This window comes from Kryptolebias marmoratus, linkage group LG18 (genome assembly GCF_001649575.2).
Source record: "Kryptolebias marmoratus isolate JLee-2015 linkage group LG18, ASM164957v2, whole genome shotgun sequence".
NCBI classification, from domain to species: Eukaryota; Metazoa; Chordata; class Actinopteri; order Cyprinodontiformes; family Rivulidae; genus Kryptolebias; species Kryptolebias marmoratus.
Window position 1 is genome coordinate 15,846,143 of NC_051447.1, and position 21,847 is coordinate 15,867,989.

The 21,847-nt window shown below is 44.3% G+C and overlaps 3 protein-coding genes across 4 annotated transcripts in view; 1 reads left to right on the forward strand and 2 right to left on the reverse strand.

Annotated features, from left to right (window-relative positions):
- Window positions 1–113: 113 nt before the first annotated feature.
- On the reverse strand, window positions 114–11,557 carry dhx57 (DEAH (Asp-Glu-Ala-Asp/His) box polypeptide 57). The gene is made up of 25 exons (XM_017424894.3): window positions 11,443–11,557; window positions 10,875–10,908; window positions 10,615–10,791; window positions 10,266–10,532; window positions 9,996–10,190; window positions 8,032–8,894; window positions 7,763–7,938; window positions 7,550–7,671; window positions 6,742–6,937; window positions 6,524–6,648; window positions 6,310–6,443; window positions 6,173–6,227; window positions 5,376–5,596; window positions 5,178–5,294; window positions 5,011–5,107; window positions 4,752–4,925; window positions 4,469–4,669; window positions 3,319–3,595; window positions 3,141–3,236; window positions 2,885–2,968; window positions 2,652–2,789; window positions 2,491–2,565; window positions 2,269–2,403; window positions 1,990–2,190; window positions 114–884 (listed from the first exon to the last, which is right to left on the reverse strand). Exons 3-25 carry the CDS (start codon window positions 10,785–10,787, stop codon window positions 741–743), a joined length of 4,266 nt encoding a protein of 1,421 aa, XP_017280383.1. The 5' UTR covers window positions 10,788–10,791; window positions 10,875–10,908; window positions 11,443–11,557; the 3' UTR covers window positions 114–740.
- morn2 (MORN repeat containing 2) lies at window positions 11,157–15,250 on the forward strand. The gene is made up of 7 exons (XM_025007767.2): window positions 11,157–11,259; window positions 11,893–11,972; window positions 12,069–12,101; window positions 12,180–12,230; window positions 13,065–13,171; window positions 13,249–13,385; window positions 13,480–15,250. The coding sequence occupies exons 2-7, from the start codon at window positions 11,963–11,965 to the stop codon at window positions 13,580–13,582; spliced, it is 441 nt and encodes a 146-aa protein (XP_024863535.1). The 5' UTR covers window positions 11,157–11,259; window positions 11,893–11,962; the 3' UTR covers window positions 13,583–15,250.
- The window catches only part of strip2 (striatin interacting protein 2), a 32,492-nt gene continuing 24,982 nt past the window's right edge, over window positions 14,338–21,847 (reverse strand). For both annotated transcript variants that reach the window (XM_017424856.3, XM_017424855.3), the window contains 5 exons: window positions 21,065–21,165; window positions 20,125–20,191; window positions 19,915–20,019; window positions 19,591–19,795; window positions 14,338–17,840 (listed from right to left, as the gene is read on the reverse strand). In XM_017424856.3, the coding sequence (XP_017280345.1) occupies window positions 17,590–17,840; window positions 19,591–19,795; window positions 19,915–20,019; window positions 20,125–20,191; window positions 21,065–21,165 (729 nt within the window). In that variant the 3' untranslated portion in view covers window positions 14,338–17,589. The remainder of the gene's footprint in view (window positions 17,841–19,590; window positions 19,796–19,914; window positions 20,020–20,124; window positions 20,192–21,064; window positions 21,166–21,847) is intronic.

Below are 21,847 nucleotides of genomic sequence, written 5' to 3' on the forward strand. Positions count from 1 at the left end.
TCCTTTCAGTGATTCATTTTTGGTTTTCAAACAGAATTCCAGTGAGATTTTTCTGCTCACAGCCCAAATAATGAGTTCATAAAAGGCAAGAAAGAGTCTTCAAAACCAGAAAGCAGCTGTCGTTACTTTAATCTGCGTCGAAGTGCATAGAGGAGTGAAACTCGTTACATTTTAAAGACAGCAGAATTTTCCTTCCTTCTTCTTTGTTTTTGTTTTTTTGGCAACTTCCACCAAGTTCTCCTGCTTTTCGAAAGCCCTTCAGTGAAAGCGTTCGACGTTAAAATACATTCATCAAATGTAAAACAGCTGGACATGCAGTCATGCATCACAAACACATCAGCATGCAGCCACTTCAGTTTAAGAAATCCAATATGGACCCAAATTCATCTCAGTTGTGAGCAAAACAACCTGAAGGTCTGTAACTTCTGTTCGACGTCAGCTGTCAGTTTACTGTTCATTTGGCTTCAAAACTCTAGGTTTTTGTTACTCCTGCGTACAAAAAAAAACCTTCAAAAAGAGCCATGAGTTCATCTAAAGTCTCTCAGCTGTGGTGAAGCGTCGTGTGGCAACGAGCGCAGAAAAACGGCTCTGCTGACGCGCGTTTGAAACTCGCCCTCCCTAATCGGTGGATTTGTCACGTCAGAGTCGTCACTTAGTGGCACTGAAACGTTTACACGGCGGAGCTCGGTGCCTTGAAGCCCTTTGCGGTGGGAACGAAAGCGAGGCGTTCGGCGGCGGAGCTACTGGGTGGTGATGAGGTGGACGATCATGCGGATGATGCGCGAGCCGCGGGGGCAGCTGCACAGGTCCATGCTCGGGTTCCTGATCTTATCCTCCAGCAGCTGGTCCAGCTCCCAGCGCAGCTCTTTCACCAGCTCGGCCACCTGGGAAACAAAAAAAAACACTTTTTCTGGCTGCTCGGTTTCATTCCTTTCACCTAAAGAACACAGAATACCTTCTTGGTTAACTTAAAGGGTGTAATGAGACACTTCTTCCACAAGAGGGAGCAAGACAAGAGCCTAGACTCACAACAAGGAAATAATATTAAAAATAAATTTTAAAATGGTCTTTTCAGACTTTAAAGCGCGCTCTAACTTATTTTCACAAGAAGCAAAAACTAAAAACCTGATCAAAAGCAAACGTCTTTTAATATTTTCTTTAAAAAAAATAAAACTAAGTCAAAATACTCAGTTGTGAAATTACCCTTTTCCACAATAATTCCTCTTTTTTTCAGTCAGAACAGTTTACCAAAATCTTTTAAATGAATAGACTTTTATTAGATTTTAATGTCCTTTATCTTTTTTTTTTATGTTTTCTAATGAAAAAGTTTCACCAAACGTCATCAAAATGTCTACAGAAAGACCCTCAATGAAAGTTTAAAAGATAATATGGATAAAATAAATTCACTCTGTAGCTCAGAGTGAAACTTTTAATTATTTTCAACACGGAGCGGCGTTCGCATTGATGAACGCAGATAATTAAACAACTCGTCGGAGGGGGGACTCAGTAAAGGTACGGTCCGATTTTTTTATTTTCCCTTACCTCCACCTCAGAGTTTAAACGACTCTTTTCCTCTTAAATTAAAACCGATCAAAGAGGTTCGAACGTTCAGCTTTAAAGTCAACAAATCGCGAAGAAGCGTTTGCTGAACGACGACCTTCTTCTGTTTTAATCACACTAATTGTTCGTGTGTTTCCCATCAATTATGTGCGGAGAAAACTTAGAGATGTTTCTTCAAATCAGACATTCTGTTCAGACGTACAAACAGTGCTCGGTTGTAGCCAAAATATTTTTGATAATAGTTGTTTTTTTTTTGTCAATTGCACTGTTTTAGTGATTGTTTGGAGCCAAATTTAAGGCTCCAAATTCGATTAATTGTACAACCCTGCTGGAAAAAGTATTTTTCAGCGAGATTTGCAGGAGAGCAGCCTGTCCAGCTCAGAGCAGCGTTTTCGGAGTGCGAGTCGAAGCGAGGGGTCCTCCTCTGACCTGATGCGACGCTGCGGCAAATCGGATCCACCCGTCGTCCAGCGAGATGACAAACTCTCCCCGCTGCAGCTCCACGTTGACCTGGCCGCCCCCGAACAGCACCAGCGGGTAGACGGACACCATGCTGCAGTCCCTGATGAAGACGCGGCTCGTTTTCACCTTCTCGTGGTAAACCAGGTAGGGGCTGTCGTAGTGGCGAACCTGAGGCGCAAAAAGAAAAACTTCAAGATTGTGTGGCGTCTGTTTTTTTGTTTTTTTTTCTCCTTGCTGGAATCTCACCGTGTAGTTGACAGACGAGGGGTGGATGTGAACGCAGCCGTCGCTCTTGGTCACGAAGCGCAGCTCGTTGGGTTTCGGCTGCATCTTCATGGCTCCTTTGCTGGTCATCTTATAATTCCCCTGAGGAGCTCGAACCTGGATCAAACGCAGGACCATCAGAGGTGATTGAGGTCCAAGCAAATCTTTTCTTTTACTCAAAGAACAAACATGATGAACGCACACCTGAACCACGTTAGGGTAGAGAGCTGCACACAGCATGGCGGACATCAGTCGGATGTTTTCCGAGTTAAGGTTGGCCTGGGAAGCAAAATATTTCCAGTTTTGGAAAGCTTTCTTTAACATTAAAGGTCAAAGCATGGATTGGGTATGTGTGTTTGTTTCACCTCCGGTCCAGTAGCCTCCAAAACCCCATCTGCACCCTTCGAGGACATTCGTTCAATGATCCTGGCTCTCAGTCCCTCTTTAATGAAGCCGATGTCCGACAGCAGCTCGGCGAACTGCCGCTTCAGGCTGGCGATCTCCTGCACAGGTTCAAAAATAATAATAATAAAACATCTTATAGCCTCGTCATAAAAGAGGTCAACTTTGATTTGAAGGTTTGCTAAAGCCGCCCGACCTGTAAACTGCGCCACGACAGGAAGTTGGTCCTGCAGAACAGGAAGCCGGCCTGGTTACTGGTCTTCGCAGCGCTGCACCAACCCTGCAGGAGACAGAGGACACATCACGCTGCCGCCTTTCACGCCAGGAGTTTTAAACTAAGATCATCTTTTAATGATTAGCTCTTCTTATATGTAGAGAATGACTCTCAGCTACTACCCCTTCTTTTTCTGCTAACAGAAAAGGAAACACACAGAATAATGAGCAGCGTGCACCTTGTACGCCTGCAGCAAAGCCAGATGGTCACTGTTGGCCACTGCAAAGGCCAGTTTCTTCTCACCGGCTTCCTCTCGCTTGTCCCACGGAGACACCTGGAACCAGACCAAAAGTTTGTTTTGAAATACATCCCTCGGCACGCGGACGACAGAATCAGAGCCGCAGCTGAGATCTTACAAACGGTGATTTGAAGGCGAGGCTGGCAGCGATGGTGAGCGCCGGGTCGAGGCAGCGGAAGATGGCGCCGAACAGCATGAGCTTCCCGATGCGCACGTCGACTGGCAGGCAGGCCAGGTGGTAGCCCAGCGGGGTCAGCTTCTCGTCCGCCGTCAGAGCCCCCAGGTCCTGCAGGCGCTGCCGGGCCGCGTCCAGGCTCCCCTCGGCCGGCGGCTCGATGAGCCGAGAGAAGACCGAGTCCAGCGGCTGTTCGGCAAACACGTCCAGGATCTTGATCCTGTCAGAGGAACGATGAAACTTTACTGGAGAGACGACGTTTTCTGTGTCAACGCAGCGTGGAGGCCGAGCGCTGAATGACAGCCGAAACTGCTGAAGCTAAAAGGAGCCGAACAGAAGCTAATAATCTGCAAAACCGTGACTAAAGGCTAAAATACGTCAAACTGTTGCTTAAGGCTAAAATTAGCAAAATGTTAGCTAAAAATAAAAGTTACAAAACAGCAGGCAAAAACTAAAAACCATAGCTGAAAGCTAGATGTAGCAACAATAGCTAAAAACTAAAATGAGCAAAACTGTTGCTAAAGGCAAAAAAATAGCAAAACCACAGCCTAAAACAAAAACTGCTTCACTGTAGCTACAAGTTTAAATAACCAACACAGTAACTAAAAACTAAAATTAACACAACCTTATCTGAAAACTAAACATTGTAAAACTAGCTAAAAGCTACAGTTAGCTAAAAAAGCCTAAATTTGAAAAACTAAAATTTAGCTGGACAGTAGCTAAAAAGCTAAAGTAACACAAGAAGAGAAAATCAGAGCAGGTTTGCTGAAGCAGATTTTAGAGTGAAAAATGTTTTTTTGAATGAATTGAAGAGACCTCCGTGTATTTCTATGGGGAAAGTTTAAAAAAAAAGTTAAATAATTCAAAAAGTGTGAAAGTCACAAGAACCAAAAGTCTTGGCACGCCAGTCCTGATCGGGCTGAAGGTTTTCATGTAAGAATGGTTAAAATAACACAAAGTATGTAGAAGTAGTCTGATTGCAAAAACCTAAAACAGTAAAAACAACAGAGCGAATGCTGACTCAGCACTTCTCTGGATCAACGGGGACACAAAGCAGCTTTGCGCGGCGCAGACGGAGGACAGATGGACGTACCGGAGGCAGAGCTGCTCCAGGGGAACTCTCTGGATCTCGGGCAGCTGCTGCTCGGACAGCTGGTGCTGGAAGCAGTGGCTGGTGAAGAGGTGGAAGCAGAGCCCCGAGGCCACGCGACCCGCTCGCCCCTTCCTCTGCAGCGCGTTGGCCCGAGAAACCCACGAGTCCTCCAGGCTCTCCATGCTCTTGGACGCGTCATACCTGCGAAGACGCAAGCCGGGGACAAACTTGGCGCTGGGGGACTCGGCTCAAAAACCGTGACTGAAGTCAAAGAGAAGCTCACCTCTTCTCCTTCATCTTGCCGGAGTCGATGACGTACACCACGTCGTCGATGGTCACCGAGGTCTCAGCGATGTTGGTGGAGATGATGATCTTCGTGACACCCTCTGGAGGACGGCTGAACACCGCCTGCTGCTCCTCGTTGGACAGGGTGGAGTGGAGCGGGTACACCACGCACCTGGTGTGAGACAAGTTCGGTCAGCTCATCTGAAACACCGAAGATCACGCAAACTCTAACCCCCCCCTGAACACAGAACACGGACCTGGAGGCGCCCCTGTTGTTGAACAATCGGTTGGACTGCAGCTGCTCGTAAAGCATTTTAATCTCGGCGAGGCCGGGCATGAACACCAACACGGCGCCTGCAGACGGAGCGGAGGAGTCAGCGAACGGGAACGCAGAGGAGCCCCGCTTCAGACCGGAGGCTCTTACCTGGAGGGTAGTCATGCTTCCCGTCTACGATCCACTCCAACAGGCTCTCTACCAGGTCCATGTTGATCTTGTCCAGGTCCATGGTGGCCATGGTTTTAAGAACGGACCTCTTGGCGTCTACAGGAGCGAAGCAGAACGCAGCGGCTTTGAGACCCGACGGAAGAGCTCGGTGGCGTTTCCAGACCCTCCTGAACTCACCTTTGTATCGGACCGTGAGCTCCTGCAGACCGAGCTGCTGGTCTGGGATCGAGTCTTTGACGAAGTCCTTCTTACAGAAAGACATGAAGTTCCAAACGTCCTCGCCCAAGTCGTCCACCACGTTCCTCGGCTCTCCTCTGCTCCCTCGGCCGCTCGAGGAAGATGAGAAGGAAGTTTGCTTCCCCGAGCGCATGTAAGGGCTGCCATCCTCGAGGACGTAGCTGGAACAAACAGCTCATATTAAAACTCTCGAGTTAATGCTGAGTCAGCGTTCACTCTGTTTCTTCTGTATGTTTGATGCAGCCATACTTGGTGCTTTTTTAACCATTCATGCATCAAAGCATTCAGCTCCGTTAGGAATACCATGCTGTGACTTTGGATTTTGTAACTTTTAAACTTTTCGAAATATTTGGCTTCATTTAAAATAAAACTCTTCATATAAATACAGTGAGATAATTTATTCCTTCAGAAACATTCTCTTTAAAATCTGCTTCAACATATTTCCCTTCTTTTTGTCTCCTTATGCTACTTTAAGCTTGTAGCTACTGTTCTTCTGCTTTTAGCCACCCTTCTGCGTCTTATAGCCACCGTTTAGCCATTGTTTTGCTTCTTTTAACATTTAGCTCCAGTTGTAGCTAATTTTCAACTTTGTGTTTTGCTCATTTCAGTTCCGTTCCGCTTGTTATAACTACTACGTTTCAGTTTCAGCCTCTTTAACAGATTTCAGCTCAGCATTCACACTCCAATTTAGATGGAAAATGCCTTTTCTCTAGCCGAAGAAAGATGAATTCTCTTACCCAGTTTTAGCGATGGCATCCTCAAGGAAAAACTGGTCAACGGGAAAGGTCCGTCCTAGAAAGGAAAGAACATGGTGATGGAAATGAGGAGTCAGATTTCTGTATTTTGCCGGTTTGATGCAGATGAGAAGGATTACCTGGAATGTGGATCGACGGACAGTTGTAGAAGTACTCAGAGAAGAGGTTTGCGTTAAGAGTGGCGCTCATCAGAATAATCTTCAGGTCTGATCTTTGTCCAATCAAGTCCTTAAGCACCAACAGCAGGAAGTCACTGAAAGTGATCATTTAGACCCAGAGGTTAGACAACAGAAAACAAGAACTTGGAGAGCACAACGAGGTGAACGTACGCACCTCTCCTCTGTTCGCTCGTGCACCTCGTCCACGATGATGTGCGAGACGCCTCGGAGGTCGGCCTCGCCCTCCAGTCTCCTCAGCAGCACGCCGGTGGTGCAGTACAGCAGTCTGGTGGCTGACGACTAACAAAGAAATCGACTTCTGAGACAAATGTTTAACGGCAGAATTCAAGCTGTGCCCACTCATTAATGGTGACGCTAAGACACCACTCGTACCCTGACGCTCTCCAGGCGGATCTGGTAGCCCACGGAGTTCCCCAGGCTCTCGGCGCGCTCCTGCGCCACCCTCTGAGCCACGGAGACGGCAGAAATGCGGCGAGGCTGGGTGCAGAGGATGTTGGCCACCCGCTCTGCCGAGCCGCCCAGCGAGGCGTCCAGAATGAACTGGGGGATCTGAGTCGTCTTCCCGCACCTGCGAAAATAAAAATCCAGCCCTGAAGCTTTATTTCTGGTCACGAACAATGAGCCTAAAACTTCACGAAGGCCATTAAATGCAGCGTCAACGCTGAGTGCTAAATGAAATTATCTAAAACTGAGTAATTAAAAGTTAAAACAAGCAGAGCACAGTCTGAAATGAGCAGAATACAAGCTGCTAAAGCTAAAAAAGGAAAAAGATGCTAAAACTTAAACCAGTAACTAAGCAGCAAACAGGATGCTACAGCTAATAGCAAAAGAGTAGCTAAAATAAGCGAAACTGAACCAATATTAGAAAAATAGCTGCCAAAATTAGCTAAACATAGGCTAAAATTATGAATACTGTAGCTTTAATTAGCTAAACATATGTTAAGGATAAAATTAGCCAAATAGTAACGAAAACTAGCAAAACTGATAGTACAGCTAAACATAGGACAATGATAATTAAAAGCTAAGAAGATGACAAAAACAGAGCATGTACGCTGAAGAGAACAATGTTTTTGCAGGAATTGAGGAGATCCCAGTGTTTTGTTACAAGGAATTTCATCTTAAATAAAAAGGTAAAGTATTCACACAGTTAAGTAGATTGAAATCAACGTCCTGCACCTACCCAGTCATGCCACTGATCACCAGAACCTGACACCGCTCCAACACGTCCAGAATGTTCTCCTTTTCCTGCCAAGCCGGGAGGTTCTTCCTCTGCTCCAGCATGGACCTGAAGCGTCTGGATGACTGGGTTGTAAAAAAAAAAAAGAAAAATGTGGAAATGCAACAAAACGTTGGGTTTGAGAGGACGTGGAAAAAAAAATCCAAACAGATCTACCCGTTTCTTCTGGAATTCTCTGCACAGCTTTCTGTTCTCCTGTAAGAGGTTCTCCAGTTTCTGGTTGTGCCTGTTCGCCATCTTCTTCTTCAGATTGACGTAACTTTCGCTCTCGACTGGGACCGCTCCGACTTCCGCGTCCTCGTCCCGCTCGTCCGGCTCCTCCGTCTCCTCCGCTGAAAGGACCAACGTGAACACAGCTCTGAGCTGGATCAAATGTAAACGCAGACATTAGAAAAGTCAGAGAAGTCTCCGTGCAGATGACTCACACTCTGTGGGTGTGTGGTTGGTGAGCGGAGCAGCCCTCCTGCTGTTTGTGGAATTACTCCTGCTTTCCGCACTCTTACTCTTTGCCACAGCGAGTGAAGGCTGCGGAAGTCCCACTACAGGTGGCGGTGAGCTGTATTTGTGGTGACTGGCGACCAGCAGCTCCCTCATACTGAGTTCATCCTCACATAAGGTTATCAGAGTGTAAACAACAGGCTCGCTGCACTTCGCTGCCGACAGAGCCTCGTCGAACAGCTTCTCTGTGACGCTGAGCCTCCCTGCAGCCCCGACAGACTCATCGTTGGTGCTGAAGGCGACAATCGGTGCCTGGTGAGGGTAGCGGTTTCCTTTGGGGAAGCGAACCTCCAGTTCGTACTCGGGAGGAGAATAGCTGCTGAAGCCCGGATGACTCGGGCCCTTCAGGTCTGAGGAACTGGCCCCCGGCTTCTCTTTTCCTGGGAGTTCATGTTTGAACCTGCATCTGTCTCCGAACCGGCAGCCCTGATCTTTCAGGTAGAACTTGCAGACTCCACGGGCGTTCGCAGCACGCCCTCCATTTCGAGCCTCTCCTACGTTCTTGGAAGCCTTTTCAGAGAGGAATGGAAGATCCAGGGATACGGTCCACACCGTGTTGGCGATGCGCTCCTTAAAGCGGTCTCCATAAATAGCAGCAAGGGCCAGCGCTTCCTCCTGCCTCTGGCTCAAACACTCATCCATCGGAATCCCCTGGAGGTCATCGGGGAAAACTGCTTTCTGCCCGTAGCATTCGCTGTAAACCTGAAGGAGAAGCTGCTCCAAGGTTGCCCCGAACTCTCCTCCTCCAAGCTCCAGTGCCTGTTTGCTACGCTCCCTGTCAAATCCATATCTTTACAGAGGGAAACATGCAAAAAAACAGAAGTTTAAGGACACTGGAAATACACTAAACTGATGTCTGAGCCCTTAAAACTACAACCCCAAATCCAAACAAAAAGTTGGGATGTTGTGTGAAACAGAAATAAAATCAGAATGCAGTAATTTGCTAATCTGATCAACCCACTCACAATGGAACATAGTAAAGAAATCAAATGTCTAAACTAAGAAACTGTACCATTTTTAGGAAAAATATCATTTTGAATTTGATGGCAGAAACATTTAAAAAAAGATGAGACAGGAGTAACAAAAGGCTGAAAAAATAAGTGGTAAAATAAACATTTTTCAACAATTTAGGACAACTGGGAACAGGTCAGTAGGAAGACTGGGTTTAAAAAAAAAAAAAAAAAAGAGCTTTATAGAGGCTGAATCTGTCAGAAGCAAAGATAGGAAGAGGTTACCCGGTCTGCAGAAATACTGTGTTCAAAGAAAGAGTGAAACAGTTTCAAGATAATGTTCCACAAAGGAAAATTTGGAAGATTTAGAATATCCCATCTGCTACAGTTCTCCTCAGGGGCCACTGCTTTAAAAACCAGGTTCTGGTTCTGTTCTGCTCAGGAAAACTTCCACAGATCGTCTGTAAACACAGCTCACCGTGCCGTCCACAGATGCTGCTTAAAGCTCTATCAGGCAGAGAAGAAGCCAGATGTAAACACCATCCAGAAATGCTGCCGTCTTCTCTGGACCAAAGAAGAGAACTGTTCTGAGGTCAGACGGGTCCAAACCATCCAGCCTGTTATCAAAGCCTGTCTCTCTGATGGTATAGGGGTGCATTAGTGACTCTGGAATGGGCAGCTTACACATCTGGAAAGGCTCCATCGACACAGAAACCTACATACAGGTTTTAGAACATGTGCTCTCATCCAGCAAAAAATGAAAAATAAATCCAGCAATTAAGACCCAGGACTGTTGAACATTTAGAATCCTACAACAAACCAGAATGAGACAACATTCTCCTCCAAAACCTCCAGCATTTGTACTCCTCAGTTCACAGACATTTACAGAATTGATTAATATGGGTTGTACTAAAATATAAACTTTTAGATATTTTGCTCACCTGCAGAGTTTTCCAATGGCAAATAAGGAGATAACAGGTTCAGGAGTGTGACGCTCATCATCAGACTCCTTGCAGTAAGTGGGGCTCTCTGCTCTCCCCACAGGTTCGTCGTTCGTCGCCCAGAACTGGCCTTCCTCACGGTGATCCATTTCATCAAATTCCTCCTCTTCCTCTGAATAATCGGAGCCAGATTCCCTGACAAAAGAGGGGCATCAATTTATTTCCAGTTACCCTTTCTGTATAAACCAACATGTATGTGCGTGCGCTCACTCATAGGGCTCGTCGAAATCCTGTGTCTGTAGCTCCCGCAGTAACTCCTTGAGCTGCTCCTGGTTCTCGTTGGTCATGAAGATCCTCTGCAAGGGCATGCTGCTCGTCTCTGTCCTGATGCTGTCACTAGGCTTTGAGTGAATCCTGGTGCTCGCCAGGGACCTCGGGAGAGGCTTTCTGGCACTTTCAGTACGCCTTCTGTCACCTCTGTCTCGATCGTTACGTCCTTTACCCCGTCCGCCATCTTTTCCTCGTCCTTTACCGGCTCTGGAAAACAAAAGAAGAGAGGAAGAACACGACGAACGGCAAGAAAACGTGCACTTCTCTTCGCCTCCTGATGCATTTATACCTGCTTGAACGGGAAGGTCCAAAATCAAGGCTGAAATCATCATCGTCGTCATAATCGAAGTGACCTGCTCCTCCTTTCCGACTTCCACCTCCTCCTCCTCCTCCTCCTCCTCGTGGTTTGTTAAATCTCCCTCCTCCCCTGTTTGGTTTCCCACCTCTCCTTCTCGCATTCATCTCTCTGCCAAAAACATACGCATTTTAAAACCAACCTAGCTTTGCATCATTACTACTAACAGCAGCATCACTCTCATGTTAAAGCACCTGCAGTCAGTGTCCTCTCCCAGCCGCGGACCATCTGTGAACAGAGACACAAAAAAGCGAAGACTGAGCGCATTTTCAGCTTTAAAAATCAAGCTACAATCCTAGAAACAGCAGAGAGAGCTGCTGCTGGTTGCAGAGCAGGCAGCTACTGTAGAACAAGCTGAAGGGGAGAACTTTAATAAGCAATGAGATGGTGGCTGACACACAACGCTGGTGGCTACAATTATGCAATCAAACTGCAGGATAAGCTAGCAGGGCGATGGCTGTTCAGCCCACAGACTATTCAGCTGCTCATGTGTAACATTAACAAAGCGAAGAAAAAAAATACTAATGAGTCATATTAGAAATAACTACCCGTTTGTCAGGAAGTCACTCTTTAAGTTAGGTAAGGCTTATGCTAACAAGCTAGCAGCTAACGGTGTTTACACCTGTTCTAACAAACTATTTTTGAAAAAGCTTTTTTGCGAATCGCTGACAGGTTTGACGGTTTATTTAGTCTAAAGTTCTGATACAAAGACAACTATTAAGTCAAACAACAAATTAAAAAGTGAACTTTTATATGACAAACCTGAAGACAGCTGTTCTAAACACCGGCAGCTTGCATCTTCTTGATTGGTCGAAACTCTTCTTCTACGTTGTCCTTTTGGCTAAATCGCTTCTTCTTCTTCTTCTTCTTCGGTTCAAAGTTTCTTTTTCCGGTGAATTTTAAAAAAATTATTATTATTTCTATATGTCAACTTTAGGTGTTTTTACCTAATTCAAAACAAAACCCCACTGACTAAAAATATATTTTAAAAAATGATAAAGTTATTTTTTAACACTTGTCTAAGCTACGTTTGCGCTAGCTGGTAACCATGGCAACACCGCACAGAGTTTGGCAGCCTGAAACCCTGGACTAGCCTCAGTCAAAACGAGCTTTAAATTTGCTCTTTTCGCTTCCTTTTCCTTTTCTTTTTAAAAAAAAATCATTTCCACAACTGCTCAGTTGTTTGACTTGTCACATAATTTCACATCCTAGAAGCTGTCCGGTAAACAGCGTCTGCTGTCGGTTCTGCCAGCCATCTGCCAGCCGGGGGAAGCTGTCACGGATGATGTCTGGTGGGGTGTGATGATTGTGAAAGTCTTGCTTTCTAGCAACCAGAAAACACACACAAGTCATTCTATATCTGATAACTTTAACCTTTTTTTTTTCAGACAACACAGAGGAGCATCCATTGAATGCTGATGGTAAATATGCACTTTTAGATTCAGTTCCTGTAACAGCAGGGTTTGATGCAGACTGTTTGTTTGTTTGTTTGTTTACAGGAGAGGAACTTCTTAAAGTTTCCTGGATTTTCCCAAACGGGGACAAATACGGTAAGTAAAAACATGAGCGGAACAAAGAATTACGGGGCCTCAGGGAGTCAAGCCCCCCTGTGAGCTCCACGAGTAAAGTGTCAACAAAAACATGTACAAAGTGCATAAAACACATTTTTTTAAATCACTAAACAACCCTAAGAAGAGCAGGACACTTACAAGAAAATAAATAAACTGAAAACATTAAAAACAGGCTCGAATGGGGTTCAAGAAAATAAAAATTAACTTGAAAATACAACAAAAACGTAGAAACACACATTTATAGAGCTGTAGTGTCTACAAACGCATACATATATACATACGGCTAAAATTAAAATAAATTCAGAAAGTTCCCACATAAACTACCAAAACAATAACACTATGAAAAGAAGCAAAATGTCTAGATTTCATGTGATTTCATTCACAAAAACACAAACTAGTGACTACTAGTAAATTCAAAGAGAGGGACATTTACAACAAAACTGACAACTGCTATAAAAAGAAAACTACAAAGGCATAGAAAGTATCTGAAACTGCATGTAGCTGAAAAGATGCATCAAATTATAACAAAAATACAACAAACCACAAATATGACCTCAAAGAGATGTAAAGTTACATTAACGACATGCAAAATAACTGCAAAGATGCACAAAATGGCTTCTAAGAACTGCTAACATTAAATGCAAATTAACGAAATGCCTTCATTACCAAATTAAACTGAACACAAAGAGATATTAAATAAGCACAAAGACAAACATTTACAGACAACTGAGATTACATTAACAAAACAGCAACAAACTACACACTTCAGGAGGTATTTAGTGTTTGAACGATATGAATGTTTGTGCTCCACAGAGGGGGGGTGCAGCAGGTCTGCTTCTGGAGCTCTGGTGAGGAGCGGAACGGGAAAACAAACCTCGGCGAGTGGGACCGTTTACGTCGGGGAGTGGAGTGAGGACAAAGTACGTCTGGCGTTTATTTCAACGTCTGTGTCCGAACCACAGCTGTAGTTTGTGACGCCATGTTTTCCTCTGTCCAGATGCAGGGCAGAGGAACCTTGCAGCATCCCTCTGGAGCGACGTACGAGGGAGAGTTCGAGGACAACATGTTCCACGGCAAAGGAACGTACACCTTCCCAGACAGCTCTGTGTACAGGGGTCAGTTTAAGGAAAACAGGTACGAACTACTTTAGATTTTGAATATACTGTGAGGCTTTTCCCTTCTATAACGTAAACCTTGAGCAGTTCAAACAGAGCGTGTCGTGTTGCAGGTTGGAAGGAGACGGGGCCTTCACTGATGCACTCGGACTCGTTTGGGTGGGAGAGTTCCACGGCGAAGCAGCTCTGGGGCTAAAACTGCAGCTCGGCGTTTAGACAAAGCATTAAAATATGTGGGAAATACTGTGATGAATCTAACCAGTCAAGTTGTGTTGCTGCTTTCAGCCAGGGATCACACATCCGTGAGCGGTACATCTGCGGGTAGATATCTGTGAAATTACTGGGTCATGTCTGTAGCTGGGGGTCACTCTCTCAGCTGTTTAAGTCTTTTTCTGTTAGCTTCATTTAACACACGAAATATCACACCGGAGCTCGTTTTTCTGGCCCGCTGGGCTGTAGCCGTGAAAGTACTTCCTATCCTTACTCCGGTAACGGAATGTGTGCGTCATTTATTTTTTAGGCGAGAATTCAGATCCTCTGAAGTGGGGCTTCTGTGGTTTTAAGGGTTATAAACAATTAATTTTCGGGTCGCAGGGAGCTGGTGTCCATCACAGGGACACAGAGACAAATGAGACAAATAACCATTCACACTCATGGGGATGTACAGGTTTTATAATGTTTTTGGAGTTAAAAAAACACTACGTCGCTATCCATTTTCACTGTCAGCTATACTACAATGACAGGGAGGTAACCTGTCGGCTATAAGTTTCCAGCTTCTGTGGAAAAAGGTCCATTTAAATCTATCTATAACAGGTAAGATATTGTCTTTAACCTTTCCACAGAACCCCACTTTATTTCAAATAATCCGAACAATCACTGTAGATGTGATGTGAGGTCAGTTTGACCGTCAAAATGTGTGGAAATCAGCGTTTTAACCCCTACAAATAAAAAAAAAACAACACTTCACAAACAAGTTTTCAACACGGTTTAATAAGGAACTCTGATATTGTCATTTGTCATTATCGTATAATGCCTCTACGGATCTGGAATTGCACATGACCCCCTGAACAGACTCGGTACTGAGCGTTTCCTCTAATCCTGACGACAGATAGGGACGAGCGAGCAACAGAAAAAAAAACACACAAACACGTCCGCAGAGCGTTCAACAGCTCTGCACCCGGACACAAGAAACGGGTCTTCTCGTGGAACATTCAGGCAGAAAAGAAAGACGCTCGTATCCGATCCAAATCCAAAACGGCTAAAGTAAAACAGGGAATGGCACTCACATTTGGCACAAGACACAAAACAGAAGCACATTCGAAATGAAACAAACTCACAACTGTGTACACACTTCAGTGCTTCTTTTTGTACTGAATTATGAGAATAAATATGTATCCTTCTCTGCAGGTGAGCTAGATAACCAGGAAGAATTTTTGTTTTATTATTATCTTACAAGTTTTGCTATATATTATCTCCATAAACCTGAGAATCTATAAGGTAAACAACTTTTAAAGAAACTGGCTTTGTGAAAAAATAGAAATCGAATCCTCTGTAATGTAATATATAGTGACGTCTAGAGGAAACGTACAACAGCAAGAGTGCTGGAAACATCAACGAGGAAAACAGGCGTTTAAAAAAAAAGATATTAAGATCTGAACGGAGCGGAGGTCATGCAGGTTTTTACACAGGGAAAAGCAAACCGAACGGAGCCAAGGATTACTCCAAAAACGAGCCAATCTGTGCTTGTTTCTGTGCTTATTAACGTCAGAGCCCCGTTCATGTAGCTGGAGAAAGAAAGGAGAACGTAGACAAATAAAAACAGCATAAACACGTCTAATACCGGTGCGCTCAGTTTGCTGTGCTGTTATCAGACAGACGAAGAGTCACAAACAAAAAACAGAATTCCTGCTGTTCTGATCGTCGCTGAGGTTCATGAAGCCCAGATGGCTCCACAGAAAAGCTCAGGGAAGCAACGCTGTGCTACTTCAGGTGACGTAGCTTATAAAGGTGGTTTTATTTAGTGGTTATTTACAACCCCAGTTCTGAAAAATACGTGTGCAACGTAAATAAAAGCAGACTGTAAGAATTAGCAAACCTTATAACCCAGTATTTTATTCACAATGGAACATGTTTAAACTAATAAATTGTACAATTTTTTTAGAAAATAATGAGGTAATTTTGAATTTGATGGCAGCAACACGTCTATAAAAGGTTAGGACAGGGACAACAAAAGACTAAACATAAGTGGTACAAAAAAAAAAACAGCTGGAGGAGCTTTTTGCAACTTATTAGGTTACAGTAATTACAGGTCAGTAAGAGGACTGGGGGGGGGGACAACAAAGAGTATTTTAGAGGCTGAATCTGTCAGACGTAAAGATGGGCAGAGGTTCACCGGTCTGTGGAAAGTGGAATAATTTCAGAATAATGTTCCTCAGTGGAAAATTGGGATGACTTTTAACATCCCAACATCTACAGTTGATAAAATCATTTAAAGATTTTAACAATCTGGAGAAATCTCTGAGGTCAAAGGTCAAGGCTGAAAGCCAATATTGGATGTTGGTGATCTTGGGACCCTCATCCAGCCTGTTATCAGCATACAGTTCAAAAGCCTGCCTCTCTGATGGTATGGGGGTGCATTAGTGTCTCTTGCATGGGCAGCTTAAACATCTGGAAAGGCACCATCAATACAGAAAAGTATCCACAGGTTTTAGAACATATCCTACGATCCAGATGATGCTTTTTTCAGGGAAGGTCTTGCAGATTTCAGCAGGACGATGTTGAACCACAAACAGCCTCCGTTCTAACAGCACGGCTTCATAGAAGAAGAGTCCAGGAGCTGAACTGACCTGCCTGCAGTCCAGACCTCTCACCAGCTGAAAACATCTGACGCATCATGAAACCAAAAATCCATCAGAGACCCAGGACTGGAGAGCAGCTAGAACCCTCTACAGACCAGAACGGGACAACATTTCCCTCTAAAACCTCCAGCAGCTGCTCCCTTCAGGTCCTGGATGTCCTCACAATCCTGTCCAACGTTTAGAGATGATTGCTGCCGTCAAATTCAAAATGACCTTATTTTCTTTCTCCTACAAATGGCACAATTTCTTTTTAACATTTGATCTGTTTATTATGTTCCACTGTGAATAAAACACAGGTTTATCAGATTTGCAGATCGTCACATTCTGTTTTTTGTCTCAACGTTTTTGGAACTGAGGTCAAAGATTTTGGCCAAATCACGAGTGTTAAGGTAGAATCTCACTGTTGGAGACCGGCCGACGACTCAAAATTCACCAGAATCGTGAACAAATAGACACATTTTATGACCAAGCTGCTCGCCTTACATTTTGAAGACCACACTTGTCTGTCTTCTCACAATTCTAAATCACAAACTGGTTTTCTGACATCTTAGCTACGTGCAAAGTGTTTTGGGAGAGATCCCACTTTTGTTGCCTAATTCCGAACTTTCCTTGCGGAGCCGCCGAGAACTCCGCTGCAAGTTTTGATATGTGTATCAAGAAAGTTGTGGAGGACATCTGTGATTACAAATGACTTCAGAAAGAAAACTGGAATAACAGAAACTCTGTACAAGGGCTCTCTTTTTTTCCCCCACAAACATTAAATTGTTTTTTCCCACCTCAAACCGTTCTGATCCCGTCTCCCAATCTTTAGATTTTCTACTTTAATGTCTGCACACACGGGCTTTTTTAAACGACATTCATGAACAAACAGGTACAGCTGGTATGTTCTTTTTTTTTGTTCCCAGATGTTATAATTTGTCAGGTAGCTTTTCTTTAAAAAAAATAAATAAATAAATAAACCTTTTAAATCAATCGCTGACAATCTCCAACCTCAAAACCTACAAGGTTTGGTTTTAAAATAAAGGTAAATTAAAAATACTAAAAAGCTTTTTTGATTTACAAAACGGTCATAAAAGCTTTACCAAATACACTGTTAGGAATCGATAATAAAAGAAGGGATCAGAAAAGCACCGATTTATTCAACAGGGGGAATCAGAAAGTGTAAACTGATATTTTTCTGAAGGTGGGGCGGTACAACAGTGTCCCGCTACAACAAAACCTGCTACTTCTGTTTGTATCTGCTTTGTGTGGTCACAGTAGTCGTAGGCACGTGTTAGCTTAAAAAGTGTGTGTGCTGCATCAAATCGAGCCAATTCTTTCATCCCCCCCCCCGGCCAATAGAAGCTCCCGCAGAGCCTCGTCCTGCTACGGGTTCTGCAGCAGCCCCTCCCACTGGATTGGCTGCGAGAACACCTCCCGCTCCAGCCACATCTCGTAGCTGTAGTGGAAGTCCTCGGGCAGCTCCACGCGCTGGCCCAGCACGCTCTGCAGGCAGTTGTCCACGGGCGCGAAGTCGCCGTTCCTGTTCCGGTCGTAGCGGCGGCCGTTGAACTTCTCGATGCTCTCCCGCAGGGCGCACTCCTCCGCCTGGAAGTCCCAGGGCCGGGCGTCGATATCTGGTAACACGAACGAGTCAGAGCGAGTCATGAGGATTTACTACCAAAGGAGGTCACGTTTTCGGTAGCGTCTGTCAGTCTGTCTGTCTGTCTGTGGACAAGATTACTCCAGAAGTTATGAACTTATTTTTATGAAACTTTCAGGAAACGTCAAAGATGGTAGAAGGAACAAAGGGTTTCAGTCAAAACCTGTGCTCTAACTCCACAGGTGGACACCTCATGGGTCAAGGGTGATCGCGATTGATATCAAGGTTATGTGGTTAAAGGTCAACATCACAGCTGACCTCGTGCTCCAAATCTGCAACAGTTTGATGTAGGAATGTCAAACTGCACAGCTGGACACCTTGTGGGTCAAAGATGAGGACGATGATGATGATTTTAAGGTTCATAGATGGTAAATGACCTGCACTTGTAGTCCAAGGACCCTGAAGCGCTTCACACAACATTCAGTCATTCACCCACTCATCCACTGATGGTGGCGAGCTACATTGTAGACAGAAGTCAGCCATTACACCAACCACCACCAGTAAGGCAGGTGAAGTGTCTCGCCCAAGGACACAACGGCTGAGCCGGACGGAGTATCGTATGTATCGTTTTTGCTCCTCTGTCTCCATCCCCCACAAGGCTGCCATTTCTTTCCTCTTTCTAACACTCGCAGTGACAGATCACTCGCTTTCCCATTTGGGATTGCGACCCTGAAAAGTCCCCCCCTCCCCACGTCGCTATGGCAACACAATCCTGACTGAACACACACACACATCTGAGCCGACAGATTTAAACACCTAAACACAACGCGTACACACAGTCGTTATTATCCTGCCCCATTTTAAATAAAAGTCTCAGTTCCGGTAATCAGACGGCTAATGAGGCTAATTAGCTCCAGGGGCGCTTCGTCTCTGCAGATCAAAAAAAAAAAAAGGGTCTGAAGTGAGCGGAGACAAAGAAGGGAACAATTTCCCTCGTTTTAATAATCTGTAATTCCACCGTTTTAATCAGGCTGAGTTAATTAACCAAACGATGAACTGATAAACTGAGATAGTGAGACCCAACTGTTTTTACATTTTTATCACTTTAATTTGGACCGTTTCAATGAGCGTGGGATTTAGAGACACCTAGTGGTCAAGTGTCAAACTACATCCAGCTGAGTATATTTTCCCGTTAAACAGATGTAATACAATGGAATAAAAAAAAAAAAATATCTTTATTGAACTGCGATGCCTCCCTGAAGAAGAGGAAGTTGCTTTTAGCTCCGACTCAAAACCAATGCTTCATAATTCCATTCATAAAAACAACAAAAAACTGAAATATGGCGCCTTGCGCGTCCAAGTTTTAAACAAAGATCCTGCGCAATCTGTTAGTGCTCAGAATACGTGTTGAGGATGACTCTCAGCTACTACCACACCAACGTTTAGCTCAATATCTGCAAAACTGACCGAGCTGTAGACATTTTTGTGTTTTCTAAAAAGTTGCCATCTTGAATTGGGTCGACTACAAAAGTTAACCGTTGTAGATGTTCCTCCGGTGATTACTTTCAGCGTTCGATTGAAATTCATCCAGTGGTTTGTGAGATATTTTACTAACAGACAGACAGACACGCACACAGTCTCAAAGCACAGCTGTACAGTTACCATGGTAACCCACGCAGACAGACTCCGGCGCCTAAAACTGGAGATCCGATCCTTGTTTCTAAGAACACTAATCTGCCTTAGCTACGGCCGTCTGAACGGAGCAGGAAGAGTCTGCGGTTTACCGTTTCCATAGGCCCAGTCGTCGTTGAGTCGGTGGCGGACCTTCTGGTAAATGGCCGACATCGTCTTCATGTTGCTCTTCCTCCACTGGCGGCCCAGGTACTTGGTCTGGATCTTCAGCAGCTTGAGAACGTAGAGCTGCATCATGGCCTGCTTCACCTTTAGAGCTCGCTTCAGGATGGGGGCCGACTTGAAAACCACCAACATCTGAAACAGCAAGACGAGAAGACGAGAGGACAAGAGGACGAGAAGACAGCTGGGTGACGTTTTACCAAAAACGATTGAAAAATCAGAAGTTGGCTGCGAGTCGTCTTTAAATGACACACCATGGTCCTGGAGTGCTTCCATTTGGTCAGCTTGTTGAGGATCCTTAAAAGATTGATGCAAGAAAACAAATTCCTCCAGCAGAACTGACTGCTGTCTCCTGCTTCCTGTGGACATACAGAGACACCGGGGGGGGACACCAGGAGGGGGACAGGTCAGGAAGACTCAGGGCTCCTGGTTAATCTTCATCCAGGAGAAGCTCCGTGACTCACCAGACTTTCAGCTGTGAGCTCTGGCATCTCGTGGACCACGCAGTGAGGAAAGTCCAGCACACAGATGCTGCAGCATGAGGACAGAAAGACGGACATGAAAAGGACGTCCGACCCGTGAGCGCCGAGTCGGCGTGAGTCAGCGTTTACAGTATATATATATATCAAAACACTCAGCTCCGTCAAGAACAGCGAGTTTTGGTTTTAGAAATATTTTTATTTTTCAAAATATTTTACTTTATTTCAAATAAAATTCCCCACAGAAATATGTTGAGATCTCAGTTCCTTCAAACCCATCGTTCTTATTGAAATCTGCTTTCAGACTTATGCTACATTTAGCTTTTAGCTATCGTTTTGCTATTTTTAGCTACTGTTCTGCTACATTTAGCTTGTACCTACCATTGTGCTAAATGTAGCATTTAGCTATTATTCTGCAGCTTTTAGCTATCACTTTGCTACTTTAACCTTTTTGCTACAGTTCTGCTAAATTTCACTTGTTGGACTTTTAGCTACTATTCTTTGACTTTTAGCTCTAATCTGTTGTTTTGCTAATTTTACCTTTTATCAACTGTTTTAGCTATTAGCTACTGTTTTGCCATATTTAGCTTTTAGCTACCATACTGAAACTTTTAGCTTTTATCTTCCGTTTTGTAATTTTAAGCCAATAGCTACAGTTCTGCTGCTTTTAGCCTTTAGCTATGGTTCTGATCAGTTTATTGTTCAGGTACTGTTTTGCAACTTTTAGCTGTGTTCTGCTTGTTTTAGCTTCTCATTCAGCTGTCAGCGTTCACATTTTCCCGTTCCCTGCTGGGTTTTAAAAGCGTTTCACAAAGTTAAAAAAGCCGCCGGCGACTGATGGTTTTTTCATTTCTATGAGCAGAGATTCAAACGGAGCTCTGAGCTGGAGCATCGGTGAGATCTGGTCCAAACGGGTCCGACCGACCTGTTTTTGGCGCTGATGTAGGACATGATGTTCTGGTTGAAGAACTTCAGGATGAGCGGGATGCAGTTGGCAAACACCAAGTGCTGGGAGACGATTTCAAACTGAAAGAAAATCCAACGCAGAGTCAAAGTTAGGCTGACTGGAAAATTACACATCGATTTTTAAGATTTACTCCTTGTTTCATTCTTATAATTGTTTATCATCTATTTTGTTCTTAATTAACAAATAAGTCAGCTTTATTAGGCTGTCCTCTGTTGGTGCATGTCATTCCATTTGGTGTCAGCAGAGGGCGCCAGCACCGAGACCCCGTACGACGGAACGAACATCAACTTCCTCTCGAGCGAGAGTCAAACTGCGTCCCTCGGGGGACGCTCTCCTGCATGTTTTAGACGCGTCCTTGCTTTAAAGCACCTGGTTTAAACGGACGACTCGTGGACGAGCTCTTGGAGAACCTGGTGACTTGTTGAGGAGGTAGGTAGGTACATTTATTTATATAGCACTTTTCAGCACGAGGCGACTCAAAGTGCTTTACAACACAAGAACAAAATTACAGACAGAGTTACAGAACATGACAAGATAACTAAGCTAAAACATGACAAAGGTACAGGACATCTAAACTACTAAAACATGATATTACTAAACCAAGGCAGGAATATTCTAGCTAACAGTGAATATGATAACTAATTGTACAGTAACTAAGCTAAGTGTACAAGAAGGCTAAATAATCTAAAACATGACAATGCTAAAACTAACGGTACCGAACTATCTAAAAGTACCCCAGGC